The 24,148-nt window shown below is 39.4% G+C and overlaps 2 protein-coding genes across 2 annotated transcripts; one reads left to right on the top strand and one right to left on the bottom strand.

The window, feature by feature from the left end:
• Positions 1–4,692: 4,692 nt before the first annotated feature.
• Positions 4,693–13,510, bottom strand: LOC149313533 (dnaJ homolog subfamily B member 9-like). Its single transcript, XM_089519258.1, has 3 exons — positions 13,264–13,510; positions 6,745–6,971; positions 4,693–5,503 (listed from the first exon to the last, which is right to left on the bottom strand). The coding sequence occupies exons 2-3, from the start codon at positions 6,959–6,961 to the stop codon at positions 5,070–5,072; spliced, it is 651 nt and encodes a 216-aa protein (XP_089375384.1). The 5' UTR covers positions 6,962–6,971; positions 13,264–13,510; the 3' UTR covers positions 4,693–5,069.
• Positions 13,484–22,997, top strand: THAP5 (THAP domain containing 5). The gene is made up of 3 exons (XM_089519257.1): positions 13,484–13,685; positions 16,668–16,857; positions 21,998–22,997. The coding sequence occupies exons 1-3, from the start codon at positions 13,603–13,605 to the stop codon at positions 22,982–22,984; spliced, it is 1,260 nt and encodes a 419-aa protein (XP_089375383.1). The 5' UTR covers positions 13,484–13,602; the 3' UTR covers positions 22,985–22,997.
• The last annotated feature ends 1,151 nt before the right edge of the window (positions 22,998–24,148 follow it).

Here is a 24,148-nt window from a genome sequence, read left to right as displayed (position 1 = left end):
CATGGGAAACCCATTTTTAAAAGATTTATTATAAGCAAACAACTATATACAAAATCCCAACAATAAAGAAAAACAAAACAATTCATCTCACAACTTAGAATTGTATTGTGGGTCTCCTTCTTGGTTTCTGTTCAATGTAAGTGGTCATTTTAAAGTCCAATGCTGTCTTTGTGTAAATCTAGTCCAGAATGTCCGACCAAAGGTTCAGATGAGACAGAGGTCATCTTCTCTTGTTTCTGTCTTTGTTTTGGGAATAATTTGTCTATTAAAGGTCCTGACTTTTGTTGTCCTGCGTAACGTGCCATTCTGTCAGAAAGTTTTTCAAGTAACAACAGGTCCTATACCTTTTCCCACCATTTATCTAAGGATACCTCCCCTGTTTTCCAGTATCTGGCAATTTCTACATGGGCTGCTGCAATGAAGAAATCTATGAGGTTTTTATGTTTCAAATTTGAGTTTGTGTCCACATGTATTGATAACAACAGCATTTCTGGACATAATTTTTCTTGTTGGTTGGTGACCAATGAAATTTGTTTAAGTTCCAATTGCCAAAATGTGTTTATTTTGGGGCAGTCTAGGCACATGTGTAGAAATGTGCCATTATCATTACAACCATGCCAATATTTAGATCAGAAGAAACATTCTTAACTATGCTGGCTAGCTTCACTGGAGTCAAGTACCACTTGTGTATAATTTTCAAGGTGTTTTTTCTAATCAATGGTGGAAGACCAAACTATAGTCCATTTTGGAATGGAAATTTAAAGATTCAAATCCAATGGGAAACCCATTTTTAAAAAAAAACAGGAAATACTACTAATAATTAATATTTATCCCATCGCATCACTACCTCTTTGTAAAAATTTGAGTCTAAACATGGCTCTATCCACAATGCAGTTAGCCTATTTTCCTTTCTGCTATTTCAAAGGTATATGTGTCCTAACATATGTTGCTGTCTCTGAATACAAGAGTGGTTAAGCAGAGCACTATGGGGACACTACTACTGTATAAAGGTTTTATGTCAACCACAACCATCTGGTTAGCTTTTAAATGTTTTGGGTAACATTTGACTTCTCTCCATGTTTATTCTTTTCACCACTGTAGTCTGGGTGTATGCAGATGTCCTATTTTAATGGTCTTCATTTTGAACTGTTCCCTTAAAACTGAGGTGGCTCTAAAGTCCCCAATAATGGCTAAGCCTCTGTCCAGTCTTCCCCTTACTGCCATGAGTGCCTAGGTATGTCACAATCAACTTTTAATACATCATCTATTGGGTGTCTCTGGGCAACTTGGTTCTCAAGACTACTTGAAACATCCCGAGACCTTGGCCCTATTGTGAATCCATGATCAAAAGCTGTGCAACTCAACAGCAGCCTGTGACCTCTGTACTTTTTTGTAACATGTGGGTGTGCGCACACACACAAAACTCTATAATTGTTTAATATAATTTAATTACCCTAATTGAATATGGTTATGTGGAGGGTCCAATCTGTATATGAATTCAGCAGCATGGCAATACATAAAAGTCAGATATGAAAGGAAAACACCGCTCAGGAGCTGAAGGGATTTCACACAACCACATATCCTTCTTGCTTCCCCGCAATGCATATTCTCTGAGTGTTAAACCATTTACCAAGCAACTATTCATTCAAGCAACTATTCATTCCCATCAATCTATTAAATAATATTCCTAGCCTGCTTTTATTTAATACATGAATATTCAGAGGCTGTAAGTTCAGCAAGACATTGAAAATGTGTGCCAATCAAACATTTCCTTAAATGCTTTTGGGAAAAACAACCAAGCCATTAGGTCAACCAGAAGCTTCCTAATGAAATAGACTTGTGAACACTTGGGACCCATAAGCTACTACAGTAGACTCTTGGTTTACATGGGGATCAACTCTGAGATACTTTTAGTCAAAGACCATAAATAAAGATTGATTGATTGATTGATTGATACATGGGGGATCCGTTCTGGACCCCCCCCCCCCATGTCAAAGAAATACTGCAGGAACTCATCCTGTTGTTTTCAATGGTGGCGCACTCCAGCGTGCCATGCCATGCGTGCACCACGGGCATGAGTGCTATTCATTTAACAGGGGCTCGCTGTCCTCGTGACATCAAGTCCATGTATGGCAAGCCCGCATATGGTGCGGGCACACTTTACAAAACCAATTCCCCCTGTAATGAATTGGTTTGGAGAGAAAGATCACTACATTATTTTCAAAGTTAGACCTAGCACCACAACACTCAGTTATGCAACAAAAAATGCATTACAAGCAGTTAAATAACTCATTTTGTCTTTGGTTGGACTTCAGCATTTTAATTTCCTATCACAAGACGAATGTTTATAATTCTGTAATTAGTTGCAGAAACCCATAATTATAATTATGTTTAGTGCAGCTAAGTACTAGAGAGGTATTTCCACTGGTTTACAGTTGTGAAAGGGAATTGGTTTCGTCACGTATGCCAAAATAAAGACTATACGTCAGACTATTCCAATCTGTGACTCTGTAAATCATTGGAATTACATTTTTATTTGCCCAGCCAACATAGCAAATTGTCCAAAGTGATGCAAGTTATAGGCTAAAAGGATTTAGAGGGGTCCACTTAAGTGAATATTGCTTTCCACTGATGTTAATCCATTTCAGCATGATCCAAAATCACATAGCATGTTGTTTTGCATCAAATGACATGCTGTAGACAATTTTTTCTTCCTTCTTAACAAACTGGGCTTCAACAAGGGAAGAAAGAGGATCCCAACAATTATTGTCCAGTTAGTCTGACATCAATACCAAGAAAGATTCTAGAGCAGATAATTAAACAGAGAATCTGTGAACATTTAGAAGGGAATGCCATAATCACAAAAAGTCAATATGGATTTCTGAGAAACAAGTCATGCCAGACTACTCTGATCTCTTTACCAGCTTGGTAGATGAAGGGAGTGCTGTAGACATAGCATATCTTGCCTTCATTAAGGCCTTTGACAAAGTCCCCCATGATAGTTTTGCAAACAAGCTAGTAAAATGTGGGCTAGAAAATGCAACTGGTAAAAAGATTTGTAATTGGTTGACTGGCCAAACCCAAAGGGTGTTCAGCAGTGGCTTCTCTTCATCCTGGAAAGCAGTGACCAGTGGGATGCCACAGAGTTCTGTCCTGGGATTGGTGCTATTCAACATCTTTATCAATAAAAGAATAGAGGGCATGCTTTTCAAATGACACGAAATTAGAGTAGCAGCTAATACCCCACAGGACAGGATCAAAATTCAAAATTACCTGTATAGATTATAAAGCTGGGCCAAAACTAACAAAATGAACTTCAACACAGAGAATTGTAAGGTACTGCACTTATGGCTAAAAATGAAATGCATAGATATAGGATGGGGAACACCTGGCTTAACAAGACGACGTGTAAAAGGGATCTAGGAGTCTTAGTAGACCACAAGTATAACATAAGTCAACAGTGTGGTGCAGCAATTAAAGAGGCCAATGCAATCCTAGGCTGCATTAATAGATGTATAATGCCTAGATCAAATAAAGTAATAGTGCCAATCTATTGTGCTTTGGCCAGGCCTCACCTGGAATACTGTGTCCAGTTCTGGGCACCACATTTCAAAAAAGATGTTGAGAACCTGGAGTGTGTCCAAAGAAGGGCAACTAAAATGGTGAAGAGTCTGTAAACCATGCCCTATGAGGAATGACTTAGGGAGCTGGGGATGTTTAGTCTGGAGAAGAGAAGGTTAACAGGTGATACAATAGCCGTGTTTAAATATTTGAAGGGATGTCATATTGAGGAGGGAACAAGCTTGTTTTCTGCTGCTCCAGAAAACAGGACATGGAACTATGGATGCAAGATACAGGAAAAGAGATTCCACTTCAACATAAGGAAAAACTCTTTGAGAGTAAGAGCTGTAAGAGTGGAACACACTCCTTTAGAGAGTGGTGGAGTTTCCTCTTTGGAGGTTTTTAAACAGAGGCTGTATGGCCATCTGTCAGGAGTGCTAACAACAAAAAGCAGAATGCTTACAGGGAATCACTACTCCTTACTTGGAATCTACGGTATGTCACACATTATATGTTTGCTATCCCTCCGAAAGGTAAGTGTCTCAGCTCACCATGTGTCACATGGCATACACACAAGGCAGAATGTCCTAAACTGAAGTAACTGTGCTTGAACTGAAAGGAAAAACAGTTTACATTATATGTGCAACACTGAAAATATAAACTCAGAAGGGGCTTAAGGAAGCATGAAAAACATGGTATACTTCAAATTCTAAACTGCCTGAGCTGAGCTGCTGCACTGGAAATGTACTTCAGATTTAAGTATTCAACTTGGTTAAAAAGGTATATTAAAATTATGAGCTGTTTGTTTCTTATCCCTGACTTACATGGTGCAGCTGTGGCTGTGTTTTTCTTTCCATTCTCACTGATGCAATTAAAGGAAACTTGCAATAAGTGAGCGAGAATTGAAAAGCAACCTGAAATGTTGGCCAGGTGTAATAGTATACTTCTATGTTTTCTACTCAGGGCCTAACAACAAGATTTGTGTGTTCACTTTTCCAAACTGAATCACACAAAATATGTCATTTAAAAAAAAAAATCTGCATTTTTTTAAAAGTTACTATGCACATCTTACACAACTTCAGTTTACAGTAGGTAAACACTGTGCTAATTAAAAATCAGACCACACAAGCATTGAACAGATTAACACTTTATAGAAATGGGAGCCTGGTAATATTTCTAATCTACCAGCAACTCAGCACTTCACCAAATGTGAAGTATAAACATAGTAAGTGAGGTAATCTGGCAGCCTATATTATTAAAAACACACCCTAACATTGTCACATGGAGATTTTTACACCAAGTGCAGTGGAATAAATTAATGTCAACCCATCTTTGCTTTGTTGCACTTCTCGTACTACGTATCAGTTTAGCTACAGCTTATTTCCAGCAGTTAAAGTGATTAAGCTATAAATCTCACAAAGTTCACAGAAGAACTTCTGTGCTTCTGCAGCAATAGACAGGAAGAAAAAGTAGTTAAGGGCAGACAGTAGAATACAGATTGCGAAGTATTACTGCCCAGAACAGTCTGTAAATGTAGTAACCATGTTTCCTCGGCGTTGAGTGACAGTTCTGCAATGCTTACTAGATCCATGGAATTTGCTCCCAGTCCGCATTGTCTGCCGGTGTGTATTGTCAAAGCCACTAAATGAAAACATTTTTTCCATGTCCTCAAATACATCGTCAAACAGTCCTGCTCCAAATGAAAATTCTGGAAAAGAACGTCTTTGCCTGCTGTGAGCCTGTTGATGACTTCGAAAGTGATTTTCAAAATGTTTCCTTGACTGCGTGTTGTGATTTTGGCCAAAGAAGTCAAAGTCTTTAAACAAGTCATCAAAATTGAAGTTGAAGTCTTGGAACGCGTTGCTGTTGCTTTTTCTTCCTTCGGCATGGCCGAACTGGTCGTATTCTCTACGTTTATTTTCATCAGATAATGTTTCATATGCTGTAAAAACAAGGGGAAAAACATTTTTAAAAATCTCATGTTCACACAGAAGTACATCCTAGCAGATGGAATCAGCTCAGAAAAAGGTCATGTTTTTGCATGTATATCAACTTTCAGTTAAAGGCCCTCATATAAGAAGAGTGAAGCAGACCTGTGCATTAAAGATACTGCAGAATGACTATGAAACCAATATTAGGGTACATAGGCAGAAACAGGGGGCAGCTTATATGTAGTCATACCGTAAGTCCAATCAGTGCCCCACTACTGAGCTATAGCCAAATAAGTGACATTATTTTTAACAAAATTATTAACATTCAAATTGAAAGTATCTCAGTTACAAGGCTGCCTCAGGTTGCAATTTTATAGCTCACCTTCTGAAGGCAATATGGCTTAGTTCTCACAGGAATGAACAATACCACAAAGCTAGAAACTATCTAGCAGAGCCTACTGGAGGACTCTACATTATTTAGCTTTGATAAAAAAAATCCATGCCAAGGATACAACAGAAAGGATTGAATCTGAAAATGCTAGTGAGTGGAATAAAGAATGCAGCCCAATATTGTACTCAAGCACATCCACAGCTATTCTTTTCCTGATCACTTCATTGGTACTTGCAAATTCAGTTTCAAAGATGCCCACAATGAACTCTTAGGTTTTGTTCTAAAAAATATGTTTAAGAGATCTCTCTAGATCTTTACTATTACCTCTTCTTGCCCTTATCATTCTTATGCTGGACTTACATCATCATCTCATGAATTAATAGGGTAAATAACTAAATAATCAGGTGCCTATTTATAGCAGCTTCCAAAGATCACTCAAAGAATAATTCAGGTAGATTACTTTTTTTCTGCCTTCATTACAAAGTAAGAATCTATATTCATTTCTCACTAGCTGCCTTGAGCCATGTACTTATCAGATCCATATGTAAGAGATGAGCATCACTGCTATCCAAAAAAGAGCATGCTTTTTTATAAAGAGGGATTAGTATTTTCTTGTTGTGTATCTTCAAAATTGTTTTCTTATTTATGATGACCCTAACATAGGGTTTTATAGGCAGAGAGTGCATGACCTAGGCTTCCATAGCTGAACTGAGATTCGAACCCTGGTCTCCAGAGTCATAGTCCAGTGCACACAACACTACACCACACTGGCTCTCATTTAGCCCTATTTCTCTGTTCACAATCTGGAAATACCTATCATAACAATGTATCCTGAATAAAACATAGTTGGATTCTACTTACCTTCTGCAATTTCTCGGAATTTTGCTTCTGCTCCAGGACTTTTGTTTTTATCTGGATGGTATTTCATTGCTAGTTTGTGAAATGCCTTCTTGATTTGTCTATCAGATGCACTTTTGGGGACACCAAGAATGTCATAATAGCTCTCTGCTGCCAGTATTAATTCTGTTATCATTAAAATACAAAGTGCAAATATGAAGATAGAGTGTGTAGTAGCCATGGTAAGATGCCTAAGGAGAAAAAAACAATCCAGTTATTATTTTGCAACAGAGATGTCCAATTATCCAAGTATTTGCTTAATTTAATATCTGCATATAGAGAACAGTTAAAAGAACAGATTTTACTTTTCTACTACCTTCTTAGGCAGCAAGAATTCACATGATCTGACATGCATTCCTTGAAATTCTTGTGGTTACATTTACATTTTTGTACAACCACCTGCAAGATTTTTTTCAAACTAATTCTCTTTGCGTCTAACTCACAAACTCTTATCTTCACGAAACAAGCCCTTGCAGAACCAACAATTTTAACAGTATATTGAAAAAACAACCTGCAACATAAATTTGTAAATCTACATTACAGATGCACATCAATGCTTAGATCACTATTTCTTGAATTAATAGGAGTTGTGTTTCATTTTGGCAAGACTATGAGAACGTTTCCAACATACGTATTATTTTCAAGCCAAATACTATATTGTGATTAGAAAGCTTATATTAACTGATAACAATCAGGGAAAGGTTAAAAATGGAGGATGCCTTCAATTTAGCCCATAATGGGAGTGTTTTTACATTCCCATATAAGAAGTCTTTATTTTTAAACATCGCAGAAGTGGAACCTAGGAAGTATCAGGTGACCTTAATTATAAAGCTTACAATTTGTGAAGCCACCTTGTGCGTATGATAACAATTCATTTCATATCTATGCACAAGAGGCATGCTAACCTACACTGATATGGCTTGAAATGATCTCAAAAGGGACAAATGTGCATCTTTTAAACTAGAATTAATCTGAAGTTTCTTTGATGCTGCTTTTCCATTTTTTGAAAAAGTAAATATAAATCTAGCCTATACTACAAGAGTTAGCAAATGTTATATGCCTGTGTTGTGATAAATATTTCTCAAACCCACACATACATACATACATAAATGCAATTGTGAGCTGCCATGAATACTATGTCCATCTATTATGACAACTATCAACCAATATTGTTCAGCTATTTATAGCAGCTAGCTACAAACTACTACTTTTTTACAGAGGGTGTGAGAAAACTGGTTCAAGGGCAAACCTATGAAAAAAGCATAGCTCTCTAGACCTTGTTGGACTACATTCCAGCATTCCTCAGCAGTGACTATGATGCTAGGGCTATTGGAAGATGCTGTCCAACCACATCGGAAGAGCTATACCATACCCTACTCTTGTTCTCAAGATTGGTTTAAATGTAATTTAACATTCTCTTTTTCATTGTGATGTTCTGGTCTGACTCCATGAAAAAGGGGATAACAGAATGCAATATATGTGAGGAAACGTGTTTCTTAAATTATGGAAAACATCACCAAGTTGAGTTGTTTTACTTTTAAAAAATGTCTTCATGTTCTTATACTATCAAAACGTAGCAGTTATTATGAACCCTCTGAGGACAGAAAGATACTGATGACTGCTATAAGTCAGCTAGAAACCATGGGACAGGGCAGGCTAGAAGATCATTTGTTCTCAGCTGTCAACGCCTGTTAAGATACTCATCTCAGAACATATTCAGAATCTATACAGGAGCCCATCTCTACCAGTACCACTTTCACAGACCACATATGCAAATTACAATACAAGCCTAAACATGCCTGTTTTGAATCTTGTTTCAAAGAGACCACAGCAGAAATGAATTGGAAGCAAACAAACTTTCTTTATCAACACACACCACTTTTCATTTCTCTTTCCACACAATTTTCTGTTCTACCCCAACCCTTTTTTCCCTGTCAAAGCTCTCTAAAGATAGATTTGAACAGAAGTTTGCTATGTGAGAAAGCTTTCCATGGAAGCAAAATTCCTGACATTCCAGGATTCCTACTTATGCATAGAGCTTCCAGGAAACAGGAAACTATCTTCAGATGTGTCATTTTTCACATCAGAAAAGCAAAAAAACACATGAGGAAAGCAGAGAGGACAAGTCTAGGCACTCCCCTGGTTGTGTGTTCAAAAAGAGTAGTAAATTAAACCTGAACAGTACTGGATAGAGGAAGAAAACTAGAATGGGGTTGGCAACTTTGATGGACCCCGGGACACATGCTTTTTCTATCTCCTTTAAAAATGTGTTCTTTGGTTTCAAAGTTAGACTGCACCACTGTTTAAGACAGAAATGAAGACAGCATGTCTACTACTGGAGACATGCATTTCAGCAAGCGACCCTCTTATGGCCAATCTCTAATTTACATTTTAAAAAGTAATAACAAATGCAACAGCTATAAAGTGTTAAAAGTCAACAGAGCAGTAGAAATTCAACTCTATGCTTCCAAGTCTGAGTCTGGTTTTAGGACTGCAAAAGTCCTGGGTTGCTAGGCTTGGAGGTACTATTAATAGCACCTCCAATCCCATCTAGCTGGACATTCTCAGATGGTGGAGCTATGTCACACTCCTTAACCTACAGGCCTTTAGGGTTTTCAAGGTGCTCTTTTCTCTTTCATATGATATCATACATCCATGAAGCCACTAGAAAAAGTCACTGGAGTTCAATGCCATCAACATGTTGGCAGCCAGCGCTTAATCTCCTTTGCAGCTGATGCCAAGGAGACTGAGGAGACTCTGAACTGGGATCTGCAGTGACAGACTGGATGTGGGCCAGCAAGTGAGGTTTAACTAAGACAAGGAGTACTACTACTACTAATTTGCAACAATGCACCAGCAGCAGCAGTGCTTTGGACAGATGTGCACTCCAAAGGTCCAGATTCACTGCCTCAGAAAAGGTTTAGATTAGAAAATGCTGCAGCCAGAAAAATATCTGGGGACTACTTTTCTGACCATATTAAACTGATCTTGGTTAAACTGCACCAGTTCTTCAGTTCATTTCCAGGCCTAATTCAAGGTGCTGACTATTATAAAGGTTATAAAGGGACTATTATAATCATAAAGGTTTACTCAGCATGGAATCAGGAAAACAAATTCCAATCACAGACACAACAGATGAACCTACGTAACAGGTCTGGGTTTGTTTGTGAGGTTTTTTTTTGGGGGGGGGGGCGGATTTGCATCTTCCAAGGAGCATGTTCAAAAGGCTGTCACCACCACCCTGACTATGGAAGTCTTTTAAAGGGGACAACATGCCTCTTCAATGTCATGTCATGGGATGGGGATAATTATGACTCTAATATACATTTATTTTGTCAGGTTTTTTTATAAACTGTAAGTCTTGCTAGTTTCAGTTTGTGCTTTAACCCATTCATTCTAGCTCTCTGTATAAGTGTCTGGTATTTTGGTATTGTAAATAATTCTAGGTAGGCTTTCTGAGGTGAAGAGGAACTATGAAAATGTTCACAAATAAAAATAAAATACAGCACATCAAGTTACAAAGTTGTCAGACAATAAGCCCCACTAAAACATCGATGCTAACATACAAAAAGTCTGGTAGTAAGCATAGTAGTACTGATCATTTAGTAAGACACAGTCTATACTTGTTTGAGGTAACTGAGCACACAGCTATATGTTTATCTAGGGAAGGACGTGTAACTAACAGAAAAAAGAAAAAAGACTACTTTCCTAATATTTGCTGAAAACTTTTGAATCATCACACAGACTATTTTGCAGAAACACTTTTCCTATACAAATTATGTGTTTACACAGTAGGATCCAAACTTACAGGCAAAACAGATCTCCCCTTTGCTCTGGCTTCGGGGCAGCGTTAGAGCGTGGTATTTAGACAATGCATGCTCTGATGCTGCCCCAAAGTCACTATCATGCCGCCACCTGACCACACATGCACCAGCTTTGCAGCGCTCTGGTGATGTGGAGTTTATACACACATCGCAGGAACACTGCAAAGCTGTGGCTGTGCCAGAAAGTTAGCTTTTGCCAGCTCAAAAAGGAGTGACAATTGCCACTTCTTTTTGCACCATTTGCCAGCTCAAATAGGAGTGACAATTGCCACTTCTTTTTGCACCAGCAAAAAGCTGGGTTGGGGCCACAGCGTACGATTGCCACAGCCCCCACCTGGCTTTCTTAGGGGTGGCGTCATGCCACCCCTTTGGGGCAGTCTATTTCGTCCCTTAGTCATACTTGGAGTGCCACAGGATCACTGACATAAGAGCATATTCAGTTCAGTAAAAGTAAACTAATTGTGCATATATGTTGTCTCCCATCCTAGTACCAACCAGGCCCAAACCTACTTAGCTCCTATAACCAGGCAAGTTAAATGTATTCAGGTGATATAGATATATACAGATTTCATCATAATTAAAAAAAAAACTTGACAAGTGACAAGCTAAATGCCAGAGTAAGTACAATTTCAGAAAAGGACTCCTAGCTTCTTCCTCTTTCTATTCCACTACGGAACTGGTGGTTAAACATACACAGCTACACCAGACAAATGGTTGCAGTTGTCTGTACATGCCATAACCTTTATACTTCCTGTGGGTGAGTGCTAGAGCAGGGCTGGCAAGAAGGAATGGGTACTCAGGCAGGCCTATCAATCCACAATGCAAAGTGTTATCCTACAAAAGAAAACCCAAGACTGGGCAAACGATATCATGAATCCAATAAGGGTTCAATATGTATACACAATAATATTCCATGTTGAAAATAATCTAGATTCGAAGCTAGTTACCCCGCTTTACAGTCTGGGAAAACTGGGCCTGAGAAGCATAAGTCCAAATCAATCAAGTATGGGACTGCCAGAAAAGTGGTTTTGAAATATCTTCATCACTTTTCAAGACCCTAACCTCCCCAGAAGTAAAGAGTCTAAGTAATTTACTAATAACCTATTTACTTTATAATGGTTTGGGTGAAGTGAATGTAGGGACAATTCATGGTGGGACCAAACTTTTTTGTTGCTAACCGCCCTTGAGCTGATCTTGATCCATGGTGAACCTGTGGATGAGACATCTCCTTCATTGCTCTGCCTAGTTCTTGCAAACGCATCCCCATTACCTCCTAATGGAGTCCATCCATCTGGCATGCAGCCTTCCTCTCTTTCTACTCCCCTCTACCTTTCCTAACATTATTGTCTTTTCCAATGAGTCCACCCTTCTCATGATGAAGTACAACAGCCTCAGTTTTGACATCTTGTCTTCCAAGGAGATTTCCGGCTTGGTCTGCTCCAGGACCCCTTTGTTTGTCCTTTTGGCTGTCCATGGGATCCTCAGCACTCTTCTCCAGCACTACACCTCAAATGAACTGATTTTCTTCCTATCTTCTTTCTTAACTGCCCAGCTCTCACATCCACACATGGTAACAGGGAATGCAATGGCTTGTACAATTCTATACACCAACTCTCTTCCATGCCAGCATTCTCTGAAGACGCTGGTGAAACGTCAGTAACAAACTCTTCCAGAACATGGCCACATAGCCCGAAAAGCCCACAAAAAACTACGGATGCCGGCTGTGAATAATAACATAATAATGATATGTGGCTCATCTTCTCCTCGCTGTTGTGTGCCCTCAAGTCAATCCTGGCTTACAGCAGCCCTAAGGTGAATCTGTCACAGGGTTTTCTTGGCAAGATTTGTTCAGAGGGGGTTCGCCATTGCCTCCCTCTGAGGCTGAGAGAGTGTGACTTGCCCAAGGTTACCCAATGGACATCTGTGGCCGGGCTGGGAATTGATCCCTGGCCTTTGGGGTCATAGAAATGACTCCTGGGAGATTACCACACTGCACTCTTATAGCACTGCTATTCCACTTTGACTGCTCTGGCTGCCTCCTGTTGCATTCTGGGGTTTGTAGTCCAGTGAGGCCTAAGAGCTCTCTGGCTGAGAATTCCAAATGCCCCTCCCTAAACTGCAAATCCCAGAATGCAACAGGAGGCAGCCAGAGCAGTTAAAGTGGAATAGCAGCACTATAAGAGTGCAATGTAGTAATCTAGCGCAACTCTTGAGCCATAGTCCAGCACCAAAATTGTTATGCCACAGCGGCTATACATTGCAGTGCGACACCGCTTGAGCTGCCATGGCTCAATGGCTACGGGGTGCCTGGGATTTGTAGTTCTGGGAGACATATCATAAAATGAAAACTTTCTTTATGTCTCACCTCTCCGCCAGAGACAACCAAGGCACTTTACACATTAAAATCTACATATTAATCCCACATCCCAATATCCCACCCTCCCCTAAAAAAACTAAAATCAATTAAACTGTTAATAACAAATTCAAGAGACCAAGCTATAGCAAATTCAGAGGGGTGGCAAATTCATAAAGCTTAATAATGATAATGATAATAATGGTGGTGCTGGAGGTATGGCACTGTGTAACCTCTCTCCTGCTACTGCAAAAGAGAGCCAGTCCCTTCTTATTGGGAGTCCTCTTTCTTATTCTTCCAACTCACCACAGAGTCCCTCTTCACCTTCCTTCTCTCAAGGGCTCCTCCTTCCTTTTGCTGCCTTCGCCCTTCCCTCCCCTCCTTTTATAACCTCGCCTCGGGCGCTGCTCCTCCACGAAGCGCTCCCTGATTGGTCGCCGGGCGTCACGTGCCGCGCGCGTGGAAGTCGGTTGTTTGAGGGGGCGTGGCCCTTCGCGAGTGACGCGCGCCGCAGCCTCTTCCGGCTCTCCTCTAGGAACGGAATAGGGGGGATTCATGCCTCTCACCGGAAGTGGAAGTGGCGGAGGAGCTTGTTGTTGTTGTCGCCGCTAGTGTTGGTGGCGTTAGGAAACCAGCCAGCCAGCCATGCCTCGCTACTGCGCAGCCACCTGTTGCCGGAACCGGGCCGGGCAGAGCGCCCGCGACCAGCGCAGGCTCAGCTTCTACCCGTGAGTGCAGCCGGGCCAAAGGGCTGGGGTTGTCTAATGGCGCTTCTCTTACTAGATCTCCGCACTGCCCTCTTTATTAGCGCTGCTCTTCCACTTTAACTGCTCTGGCTGCCTCGTCCCGTTGCATGCTGGGATTTGTAGTCTAAGGAGGGGGCGTTTAGAATGCTCAGCCACGGAACTCTGTGCATTCTGAGACTACAAGACTCAGAATGCAACAGGAGGCAGGCAGAGCTGTCAAAGTGGAAGAGTGGCATTGTAAGGATATTAACTGCTCTGGCTGCCTCCTGGTGCATGCTGGTTATTGTAGTTCAAGGGGAGGCATGTGGAATTCTAAGCCAGAGAGCTCTTAGGCCTCCCTGGACTACAAATCCCAGAATGCAACAGGAGGCAGCTAGAGCAGTCAAAGTGGAATAGCAGGACTATAACAGCGTAGTGCAATAATGCCCTTATAGTGCTGCTGTTCCACTTGTTCTGCTCTGGCTGCCTCCTGTTGCATTCTGGGATTTGTAGTTCAGTGAGGCCTAAGAGCTCTTTGTCTGAGGATTCTAAATGCCTCCCATTAAACTACAAAAACCAGAATGCAACAGGAGGCAACCAAAGTGGAAGAGTAGCACTATAAGGCTATTAACTGCTTTGGCTGCCTCCTGGGGCATGCTGGGATTTGTAGTTCAAGGGAAGGCATTTGGAATTCTCAGCCAGAGAGCTCTCAGGCCTCACTGGACTACAAACCCCAGAATGCAACAGGAGGCAGCCAGGGCAGTACAAGTGGAAGAGGAGCACTATAAGAGGGTAATATGGTCAGTCAGGGTGGCTTCCTCCTTTCCCAGGACATGTCCTCCATTCCCACCTTCTCTTTTCCACAGTGGTCCTCCATTTTTTGAGCATGACCGAGAAGCATGGGTTTATGCACAACAACTGCTGCTTGGGAGTCAAGGCTGACCAGAGGCCCTCCTATTCCAGAGGAGTGGATTTTATATTTCTATATATATATAATATTATTATATAATATTATATTGTATGGTGGGTTTTTCAGGCTAAGAGGCCATGTTCTAGAAGAGTTTACTCCTGACATTTCGAGTCAGGCGCTGCGTAGTGAGGAGGCACTTTCCTCAACCACGACACACAGTTATTAATATTTTAATTTATGTTTACTTTTTTCAATTTTTATGCCATCTTTCCCACAGAAAGGGGCCCAAGGTGGCTCAAAAGAGAGGAAAAAACATTTTTTAAAGGCTTTGAAAACAGTTAAAAATCATCCATGTGTAAAATTTACATGGATAAACATACCAGAAGTTACCAACATAACTAAAACAGTTATGTTTTGTCACAGAAAGGGGCCCAAGGCGGACCACAAGAGGCGCAAACAACATTTATAAGGCTTTAAAAACAGTTTGCAATCATCTAAGTATAAAATTAACATGGAAAAACATACTGGAAGTTACAAACATAACTAAAGCACACACACAAGCCACTCTGTCATTATTATTAATATTATTACTATGTTAAAAAGCCTACCTTAATAAAATTGGGCATCCATAATAAATAAAAGAATGCTAAAAAGGCATCCTTAGCCAGAGAGGTGTCCTTTGGTGACTCTGGCAAAAGTACAGACCCACAGGATTTTGTAGCATGTCGCCATGGCAGTTAAAATGGCCTCATAATGCTATAATACAGTGAGGTGTGAAAGGGGCCTGGCTCTGTGGTCTGAGGGCTGGACCAGGACTTTGGGGACCAGGGTTTCAATTCCATGAATGCCACTGGGTGACCTTGGGTAAGTCACACTTTCTCAGCCTCAGAGGAAGGCGATGTCAAACGTCCAAATTCTGCCAAGAAAAGCCCATGATAGGGTGTGTTAGGGTCATCATAAGTCAGAAATAATGTGATGGCACACAACAGCAACAACAATCATTCATTCTTTATGCATACATATGTTCACACACCTAATGTCATAAACCTTAGTTCTTCATCTTTGCATATTTCAGGGGATGCAGTTAGTTTCATCCTATCAGAATGAAAACAGACAGCCAAGAATAGGAGCAGAATGCATTTATTGCTTCTCTCCTCCCTCCCAAGGCATGGGTGCATTCAGCTCTTTGCTTTTTAAATAGCAGTCAGTCTCTAAAGGACTAGATAATACATTGGATATACTCTCAGTCAAATTCTTACCCAGCTAACCACTGTTTCAGCTTAAGGTACTAAGTTGCTTGGTTGCTGGGAGGATAAAATGGGTGGAGAGAGAACCTTGGGTGCTGCTTTGGACTCCCTGAATAAAGGGTGGTATGAAAGCATAATAAAGCAAGATATTACTATCAGGGAATGTGACTGTATAAATCCCCATCACCAAGAAATACGTCTATATACAGTAAAACACTCACGTACAAAATACTTAATTCATATTGCCAATTTATAGCATATTGCTCAGTTGCTAAGCCTTAAAAGTACATTCCATTTGACAGAAACAGTGTGGATTTACACTCCATCAGGGCAGTCTTGCAAGTGGTAATTTATTGTTGTCAAAGCATACATATGCATAGCTGGGTTCATATGATTCTGACACATAAACAGTTGTACACAAGTTTCTGCAAAGTTCAGCCCTGAAATAAATGTAACAGGGCTAAACCCAGGGAGATAAGAAGAAGAGCACTGGACTATATAAGAAGAACATTTTGTTGTTGTTGTTATTTTTGGACCTGTCTCCTTCACAGTTCTCCACCCTGCTATAGGATAAAGTGTTCCTTAGATACCCAAGTCATTCCTAAGCCACTTAAATTAGTACAGTATTTTTGTGCCCTCCTGCCACTTGGCTAATCAGTTATCTAAAGCGTAAATTTTCCCCAAAATCTAATCTTGCCAAATTTCAATATTTCTAAGAGAATGTTTTCCACTCTGAATAGATCCCTCCGCATAGGAAAGCTATAATGTTGCAGACAGTTCTTCACCTGAAACATAATATACTGTTTTTGTACAACTCTTTTGAAGCAGATTTCCTCTTCACGATAAAGAAAGGTTAGAGAAATGGTTACGGAATATGAAACGTGATTCTTGGACTCCCAGTAAGCATCAGGTACTCTGCAGCGACCATTTCACACCAGATTCCCTTGATGTGCGGTGGGGGATTCGATATTTGAAAACAACTGCTGTGCCAACTATCTTTTCATCGTCTGATAATCAGGTAAGATAATACATTGCATGTCGGAAATAAGTCACATGACAAAGATACAGTGGTATTTGGAGTATTTGTGTGTGTGTTTTAAAAAAATAATATTCCTATTAACAGTTTTCAGATACACTAAATTTCTACAAATACATAAAATAAAGAGAGAGAAAATGCGTTGAAAAATAAAACATGAAAGAGAGATTTAAGAATAAAAAGGAGTGACTTCCATTCTTCCTTTAAATGGCTTATAACATTATATACCCCTCTCAAAGGGCTTGTCCTCATGGACCAAAGACCCAGACTCATACCAGGCGCCCTGTTCCCACATCAAATTAAGCGATTGGGGAGGGGGGGTGGAGTTGCCAGTCTGAGAGACAGTGCAACATGTGCAAGTTCCTGGTCCAAGGATGCCATGGGAAAAGGTGTGTAAACACCCGTCCCTCCCCATGCTGATTTGGGAACCAACCTGGTTGACCACCAGGGCCAAGATAGCATTGGCTCAGCCTGTGCTATCCTTGCCCATCTGCTCAGCCCCAAAATAAACATCGGACAGTTCTCTTCTTTCCATCCCCTATTTCATTATTTCACATCAAACAAAAATATTTTCTTCCATCCTAAGGTGAACATATCTAACATTAAGATGTCAATCATTATTGTATTCCTGTCAGACATACAGACTCTTACATCACGTTACATTGTAGTAAGTAATACAGTCGGCCCTCCACATTTGCAGCTTTGACTTTTGCGGATTTGATTATTTGCGGTTCTGATTAATATTTCTCTCTAGGAATCTCTAGTTCCTCGAGTGCAACTCTGCCAGAGGTTGACCATAGAGTTTTGCTGGAGAACCTAAAACTTCCTAGAGAGAATACTTCTCTAGGATTTTGTGGGTCTTCTAGCATGATTCTGTGATCAACTTCTGGCAGATTTTGACCATAGAGTTACCCTGGAGGAACTGGAGATTCCTAGTCAGGTCTTCTCTCAGGTAAAAGGTTTTTGTGGTTTTCCCCACATTACAGGGGTCTTTTATCTCAGCAAATGTAAAGGGACCACTGTATTCCATTTTCCTCATTTTAAGTACTAAATGCTGCTTACTAACATGATTACATACTTTTAATCCTTACTGTCTAAAACTATTTGAAATCTTATATAGCATCACTAAATCCATTCTGTCTTTATATTCCATTATTACCCCCCCCAAATACCTCCAATATTTCTATCATGTTATATTTTTTAAAAATGATTTTTTTCAAAATCATATACACATTCTCATAGTGTTATATTAATAACCAAATCTCATAAGTCTTATTTCCACCAAACTTTATTTCTGTTTCATCTTGAATCTACCTCTTGCTTTCTTCTTCATCCATCCTAACCTTAGCCTACCTCACCACAATCTTGTTAGGTTGCCTTCTTTACCTCTTATTATTATTTCCATCTCTTTCCAGTTAGCTGTTTTGAGATCCTTATCCTGAGGCAAAGTATCTTCCTTTTTCATTTTATTTTTCCCACCCCACTCCCATGTCTTACAAGCTAATTTTTTCATTCAGTCAGCTTGACTTTATAGTACCATCTGTTTAGATTACCTGTACATCAATTATAATTCTCATTTTATCCTCTAAAATGTCTTGAAGCCTATTATCCTCAATTTAAAGATAATCCCTCCATTACTCAATTTAAATTTGTTTCCTCGTAAGGTTTTCAATCCCAATCATTTCCAGAGTAGTCCCACATTTCTCCCCACTTGTCATTCATCCCTCACAGTTCTGCTTATCTTCTCACAGTCTCTTCATCAGTTTTGGGAATTCTTCATCTCTTAATGAAGATGTCTCCTGCAACAACTGTTGTAAAACAATCCTGGGAAAGCTCAGTCTTTCTTAATCCAGCAGTTAAACAATTAACAGTCAGACATCTCTTGCTGCTGCCTAGTTAACAATCAGTTTTATCAGCTTCAAAGAAATAATGGTTTCATTTTCTCCCAATGGAATTTTTCCTTACTATAATTCAGTTCACTCATATAAGTAATGGAAAAATGCAGTTCATCCACAAAAATAAACACTCTTAAATTCATAATTATATTCCTTTAAACATTTCAAGCAGCAGTCTTTTGTCAGGCTCCCAACATTACTCAGCTCTTAGTGTTTTGTAAAGGGTTTCCCTCCATTTTAATCACGAATTCTTCATTTACATAATTCCAAGATTTTGTTTGAGTTTTAAGAAAGCAGGTTGCCAACTTAAGTCTGTCAGATGATCCACAGATCAGAGCAGCAGCATTTCATGGCTAGGCTTGGGCAAAATGTAGCTCCCTTGATCTCTCTCTGTTCCTTCTGCATTTACTCAAGATGAAACACAAGTAACAAGGATCCCAGACCCACAGGGGCAATCCCCTCGCTCCCCCTTTAGTCCAGGGCAAGTTTCATCAGCCATTTGTCCCTCTGGTCAATGTTTTCATTGTGAAAGCTCTCCTTGCTTCAGGATGCTAGGGAGAAATGCCACTTTGCCATTTTTCCTGCCTGGAAGTCTGTAGGTGTATTTGTTGAATTCAACAATATCAGAGTTAGAGCTGTTTCTAAATTATTCAGGATAGCAGACAAGTATCCTGAATGATTTAGGAAGAGTTTTGTAACCAGCTCAGGTGATTTTCTTAAACTGTGTGGTAGCTAAGCCGGGATTTCACAGGAGTCATATTTGCACTAACCACTGAACAGTTTTCTAGAAAACTTTGCATTGTTCTACATCAGTCAGTTCCAATTTAGCAGACTTGATTTCCACTTGGTAAATAAAACTGAAAAAGAATATTAATGTTAACATGTTGAGTAAATACAATGGGCTTTCCACGTTCACGGGTTTCCCTTTCACAATTTTGCTTATTCACAAGTTTATGCACTAGCTGTTGCTGAAATAGGTCAGTCTGCTCACCATCCCTTCCTCTTCAACAGCCCCAGCATCAACCTCCATGTTTTATAGACAGAAGCAGAAGTAGCAGCCACTGCAACCACCGGATCATTCTCCACATTCCTTCTTTCTCCTTCCTCTCCCTTCCTGCCAACAACCCCAGGACCCCTTCTTTCATAGATCTGAGATGTGGAGAAGAAATGTTTGTATTACTAATAGGCAACAATGTGTATGGTTTAGGAACTGAAATTTCTATAATTAATAGTTCCTGTGTGGAGCCTATTTTATAGGTAGTGTTACATGGAAGGCCTGGATAGTGGTGTTATAATTTGTGCAATTGTACATATATTGTTTAATAATATAAATAATACAGTATAGTGTTATTTAGTTAATTCTTACTCGGGCTTCTTGAACTGAGGACTGCCATCAGGAAAAAAAGTTAGTACAGATATACATAAATAAAATGGTTGATTTTTCATGGAAAATGTACCCTTATAAATGTCCTAATTGATATCACTGGCAGAACAATAGTTTTACATCTCCTATATTTAGGTGGGAGAGCTGCAACACATTTTAAGTTAAATAAACAGGGCTGGGCAGCACTGGCTGTATGTTGCTATTGCCAACCATTTCTTTAAATGCACACAGCTGCCTCTGGGCTCTCCCTCTGCTGCTGAATTTTCTAGCACAGTGATGCTTTATAGTTGCCATAAGTCGGAAACGACTTGAGGGCACATAATGACAACAACAACAACAAAGAATGTAAGAATATGGATTGCTTTGAGAAAAAGAATATGCAGCAGACCAGGGGAGGGGGGTATCTAATGTTTCTATATTGAAAGAAGGTACCAGTCCTGCAGCTAAAGCAGCCTAAAAAAGAACAGAGAAATAACCAGCAGTCTGCTCCCCCATACTTTGTTTTTCGTAACATCCCACAATTTCTTTATATATCTTGATTGGGTATTGGTTTCTCTAAATAAAACTAACTCTGTAACAGTAATTACTGTACCAAAACTTTTAGCAAATTCTTTGGAGGTTCTGTTTTAAAGTGTGACATATATGTTAGTTTTGTATTATTGAAACCTAAAATTTGACATACTTTGTTGTACTCAAAGATTACCTTGGATATCATTCCAGCCATGTTGCCATAAATCTGTCATTCAACTATAAACTGAACTAAAGTCCACAAATGCCTAGCTTTAGAAACAAGGGTTGAGGTATTCTTCAGAATGACATGCGATATATGTTGCATGGTAAAATATAAAGTTACAGGTTTTTAAACCCAAAACATCCTAAAATCATGTCTTGAATGCTGTGCTTGTTTAAAATATGACTCCAAGGTAGCATTTGACCAACAGTAAACTTGGCACATGGTATTCTCTGATGAAGCATCAGTCCTTTTGCAGAATTACATTAGGTATGCAACAATGTTATTTTAAAGCTTTTCCTAAACGAAAAAAACAAACAAGTTTAAACAGTATCAAACTAGCCTATTTAATATTTTTTGTTTTTACAGAACTATATAGTTATCATAGTTAGTTAATATTCAGTGATTTTCATGTCAAACCTAAAATTATTTGTTGTTGTGTGCCTTCATGTTCTTTCCAATTTATGGTGACCCTAAAGTGAACCTATCCTAGGGTTTTCTTGACAGGATTTGTTCAGGATTTGTCTTCCTCTGAGGCTGTGACTTGTCCAATGTCACCTATATAATAATAATAATAATAATAATAATAATAATAATAATAATAATAATAAATGATTTATTTATAGCCCGCACAATCACAAGGAATCCGGGTGGGTTACAGCAATAAAAATACATAAATATAAAATACATAAAAATAAAAAATACACTCTTCTTCTTGATGGAGATGGGCCAGCCTTTTCACTCACTCCCAGGCCAGAAGATGACAGTTGCCATGGACGGAGGGCTCTTCTTCTTGAACCTAGTGGGTTTCCATGGGTGAACATGAATTCGTTCAAAGCTGTAGTTTAGCTCTCAAACTACTACACCACACTGACTATGTATAGATAATCTGTCACAGAGGAAAGGCTGGTTATGGGCACAGTTTAAATTCACTTTGAGCAGAAAGTTAATTACTTCCTTTGTCACTCATTAGATAAGTATTACTGATCAAAGCAGGACTTATTTCTCAGAAAACATACATAAAAGTGTACTGTTAGATAGAGTCGGTAAAAGATTCACTCTGCAGTGTGTTATACTTGGTGTCTTCTTAATCAAAAGACATATTTCTTCTAGGAAAAAGGACTTTTCAAGAAGAAAATGGAAGATATACAAGATGCCAACACAAGTCTAACAAATGTATCTTGTAAGCTTTGCTCACCAAAGAGAAATACTATAACAGAAGAAAGCCTGTATAAAAAGTCACCTTGTATAATCACAGCCATGTCATCAGGTCAAGAAAGACTACTTCAAAATACAATCAAAGTTGAAAGTGATCTTACAGATCCATATAATTCTGTTAGACAGAAGGTGAAACAAGAAGGCTCTGTGCTGATTGCAGCTGATTTTCATGATTCCAGTTCCCCAGAAAACAGTAACTGTGTAGAGAAACTTGTCAATGGTGCCACCACAATTTTGCAATCTTCAGTTCCTGCTCTTCACTCATGTCTGGAACCTGGTTCAGATTCTAAAGCCACTGTTTTGCAAGCTACACATCTTGAACACTTGGATGCCTTTCTGGAATTTAATAACATGGCAGTACCAGTCAATGAGCTTTCATCTGATCAACTGGACTGTCACCTTGCAGGCTGTTCGGTGGAGGTGCAAGAAATGAATGAGAATTCACTGTTGCTCCACACTGTGTCAAAAGCTTTAGAACAGTTTGGTGGAAGTAAAGAGTCTGTCATCACCATTATAGTTCCTTCTGAAGCCTCAAGTGCTCCCTTGTTGTTAGAGGGATCATTAATACCAGCAGAACAGGAATTTGTCAATATACAGGCTGAACAATCTGTGTGCATCACCAGTTGCAGCAGCACTGATGTGTTACAAACAGAGCATTCATACTGTAGGCAAGACACAGACCAGGAACAACTCTGGCAAAAAATTGCAAAGCTGCACTCCAAAATAGCACTTCTGGAAGTACAGGAGAGGAAAACACTGAATAGACTCAAATCTCTAGAAGTACTGATTGGAAAACTGAAGCAGGAGAATCTTCTTTCAGAAGAGAAGCTCAAAATTGTAGAAAACTGTTTCACAACATTTGAAGTTACTATGATACAATAAAAGCTTTAAAGTAGTTGCTTTAGTGGTTTGTTGCTCCCTAGGTGACTTCTTCTTTTTCCTCATTCTGTTTAATCATCTGTTTAATGTAATTCATGGACTAGGTCCACAGATGTAGGAGTCAATCTTTCACAAAATGGACATTCCAACTGGTAGAAGGGGGAACAATTGATCTCTAAAGATTAATCCTTTTCTTGCAGCTCCATGTACCCCCTCACCCCCACATTTGCCATAGGGTGTTGAACGGTTCTCCAGATAACATGGAAGGTGACATTGGAATCTGTAGAGGCAGGGAAATCTGTGGATTGCAATTGATTTGGATCTAGCCCAACAACACTGATCAGATTCTTTCTACTTACTTTAACAGAGCACTAAGAACTTAAGAGGTACAATGCAGTTTTATGTACATTTACTCTAAAGTTAGTTTGTTAAGGCATATTCTGAAGTAGACGTATAAGGTTGTTGGAAGGCCTAGGGTTATGCAAGTTTTATTTGAAATTACTCTAGTAAATAGAGTTCAGTGAAACTTACTCCTAAGTAAGTTCGCATAGGACTTGTAGCTTGAAACCTCATAGAGGCAGGAGGGACCCCTCAGCTGAACTTGTGACAAATGTCACTACATAAAATAGTGGTGTCCTAAGCATACTGACTCAGAAGTGAATCACATTAACTTTTGTAGGACTTCCTAGTTGGTGCTCTAGAATTTATGCCCACATCTCATTAGATTTAATTGATCTTACCTTCTCACAGGTAGACCAAAATAGTCCATGGAAATTAAAAGACATTTAATTCCAAACAAAATAGATACTATCAAACGTATATAAATTTTACGAAGTCTTGAACCAATTTGGAAGAAAGGGTGGGATGTAAAAATAATAATAAATGTGTCAGTCAGATTTCATTATTGATAGCTAACTCATTATGCATGTGTAACTACTACTATTTTCTCTGGTGCATAAATTTGGGGTATGGAGTGGGGGAGGGGTAAATGCAGCAACTTTTCCAAAGGAATTTGAACCATGCTTTCCTTCATTAACTTCAGATAAGTTGTCCCAGGTACACTTATAAGTAATCACCCTACTAAGTCCAGGAAAGGAAATGCACAATGGGAGTTCTGTTTCTGAACCAGAGTTGGGATCACAAGGTGCTGTTAGATTCTAGTTCCCA

Source organism: Sceloporus occidentalis, unplaced genomic scaffold (genome assembly GCF_023333645.1).
Source record: "Sceloporus occidentalis isolate IW3139 unplaced genomic scaffold, rSceOcc1.0.p SCAF_4, whole genome shotgun sequence".
Classification (NCBI taxonomy): domain Eukaryota; kingdom Metazoa; phylum Chordata; class Lepidosauria; order Squamata; family Phrynosomatidae; genus Sceloporus; species Sceloporus occidentalis.
This window is presented reverse-complemented; position numbering and strand designations above follow the sequence as displayed.

What these genes read in the sequence shown, in the direction of transcription:
- LOC149313533 (XM_089519258.1), bottom strand. Translation starts at nt 6,961, where the DNA reads ATGGCTACTACACACTCTATCTTCATATTTGCACTTTGTATTTTAATG. An exon ending in ATTCCGAGAAATTGCAGAAG is followed by an intron (nt 5,504 to 6,744) that starts GTAAGTAGAATC and finishes TTGTTTTTACAG; the next exon opens with CATATGAAACATTATCTGAT.
- THAP5 (XM_089519257.1), top strand. Translation starts at nt 13,603, where the DNA reads ATGCCTCGCTACTGCGCAGCCACCTGTTGCCGGAACCGGGCCGGGCAG. An exon ending in CGCAGGCTCAGCTTCTACCC is followed by an intron (nt 13,686 to 16,667) that starts GTGAGTGCAGCC and finishes CTTTTGAAGCAG; the next exon opens with ATTTCCTCTTCACGATAAAG. An exon ending in TTTCATCGTCTGATAATCAG is followed by an intron (nt 16,858 to 21,997) that starts GTAAGATAATAC and finishes TATTTCTTCTAG; the next exon opens with GAAAAAGGACTTTTCAAGAA.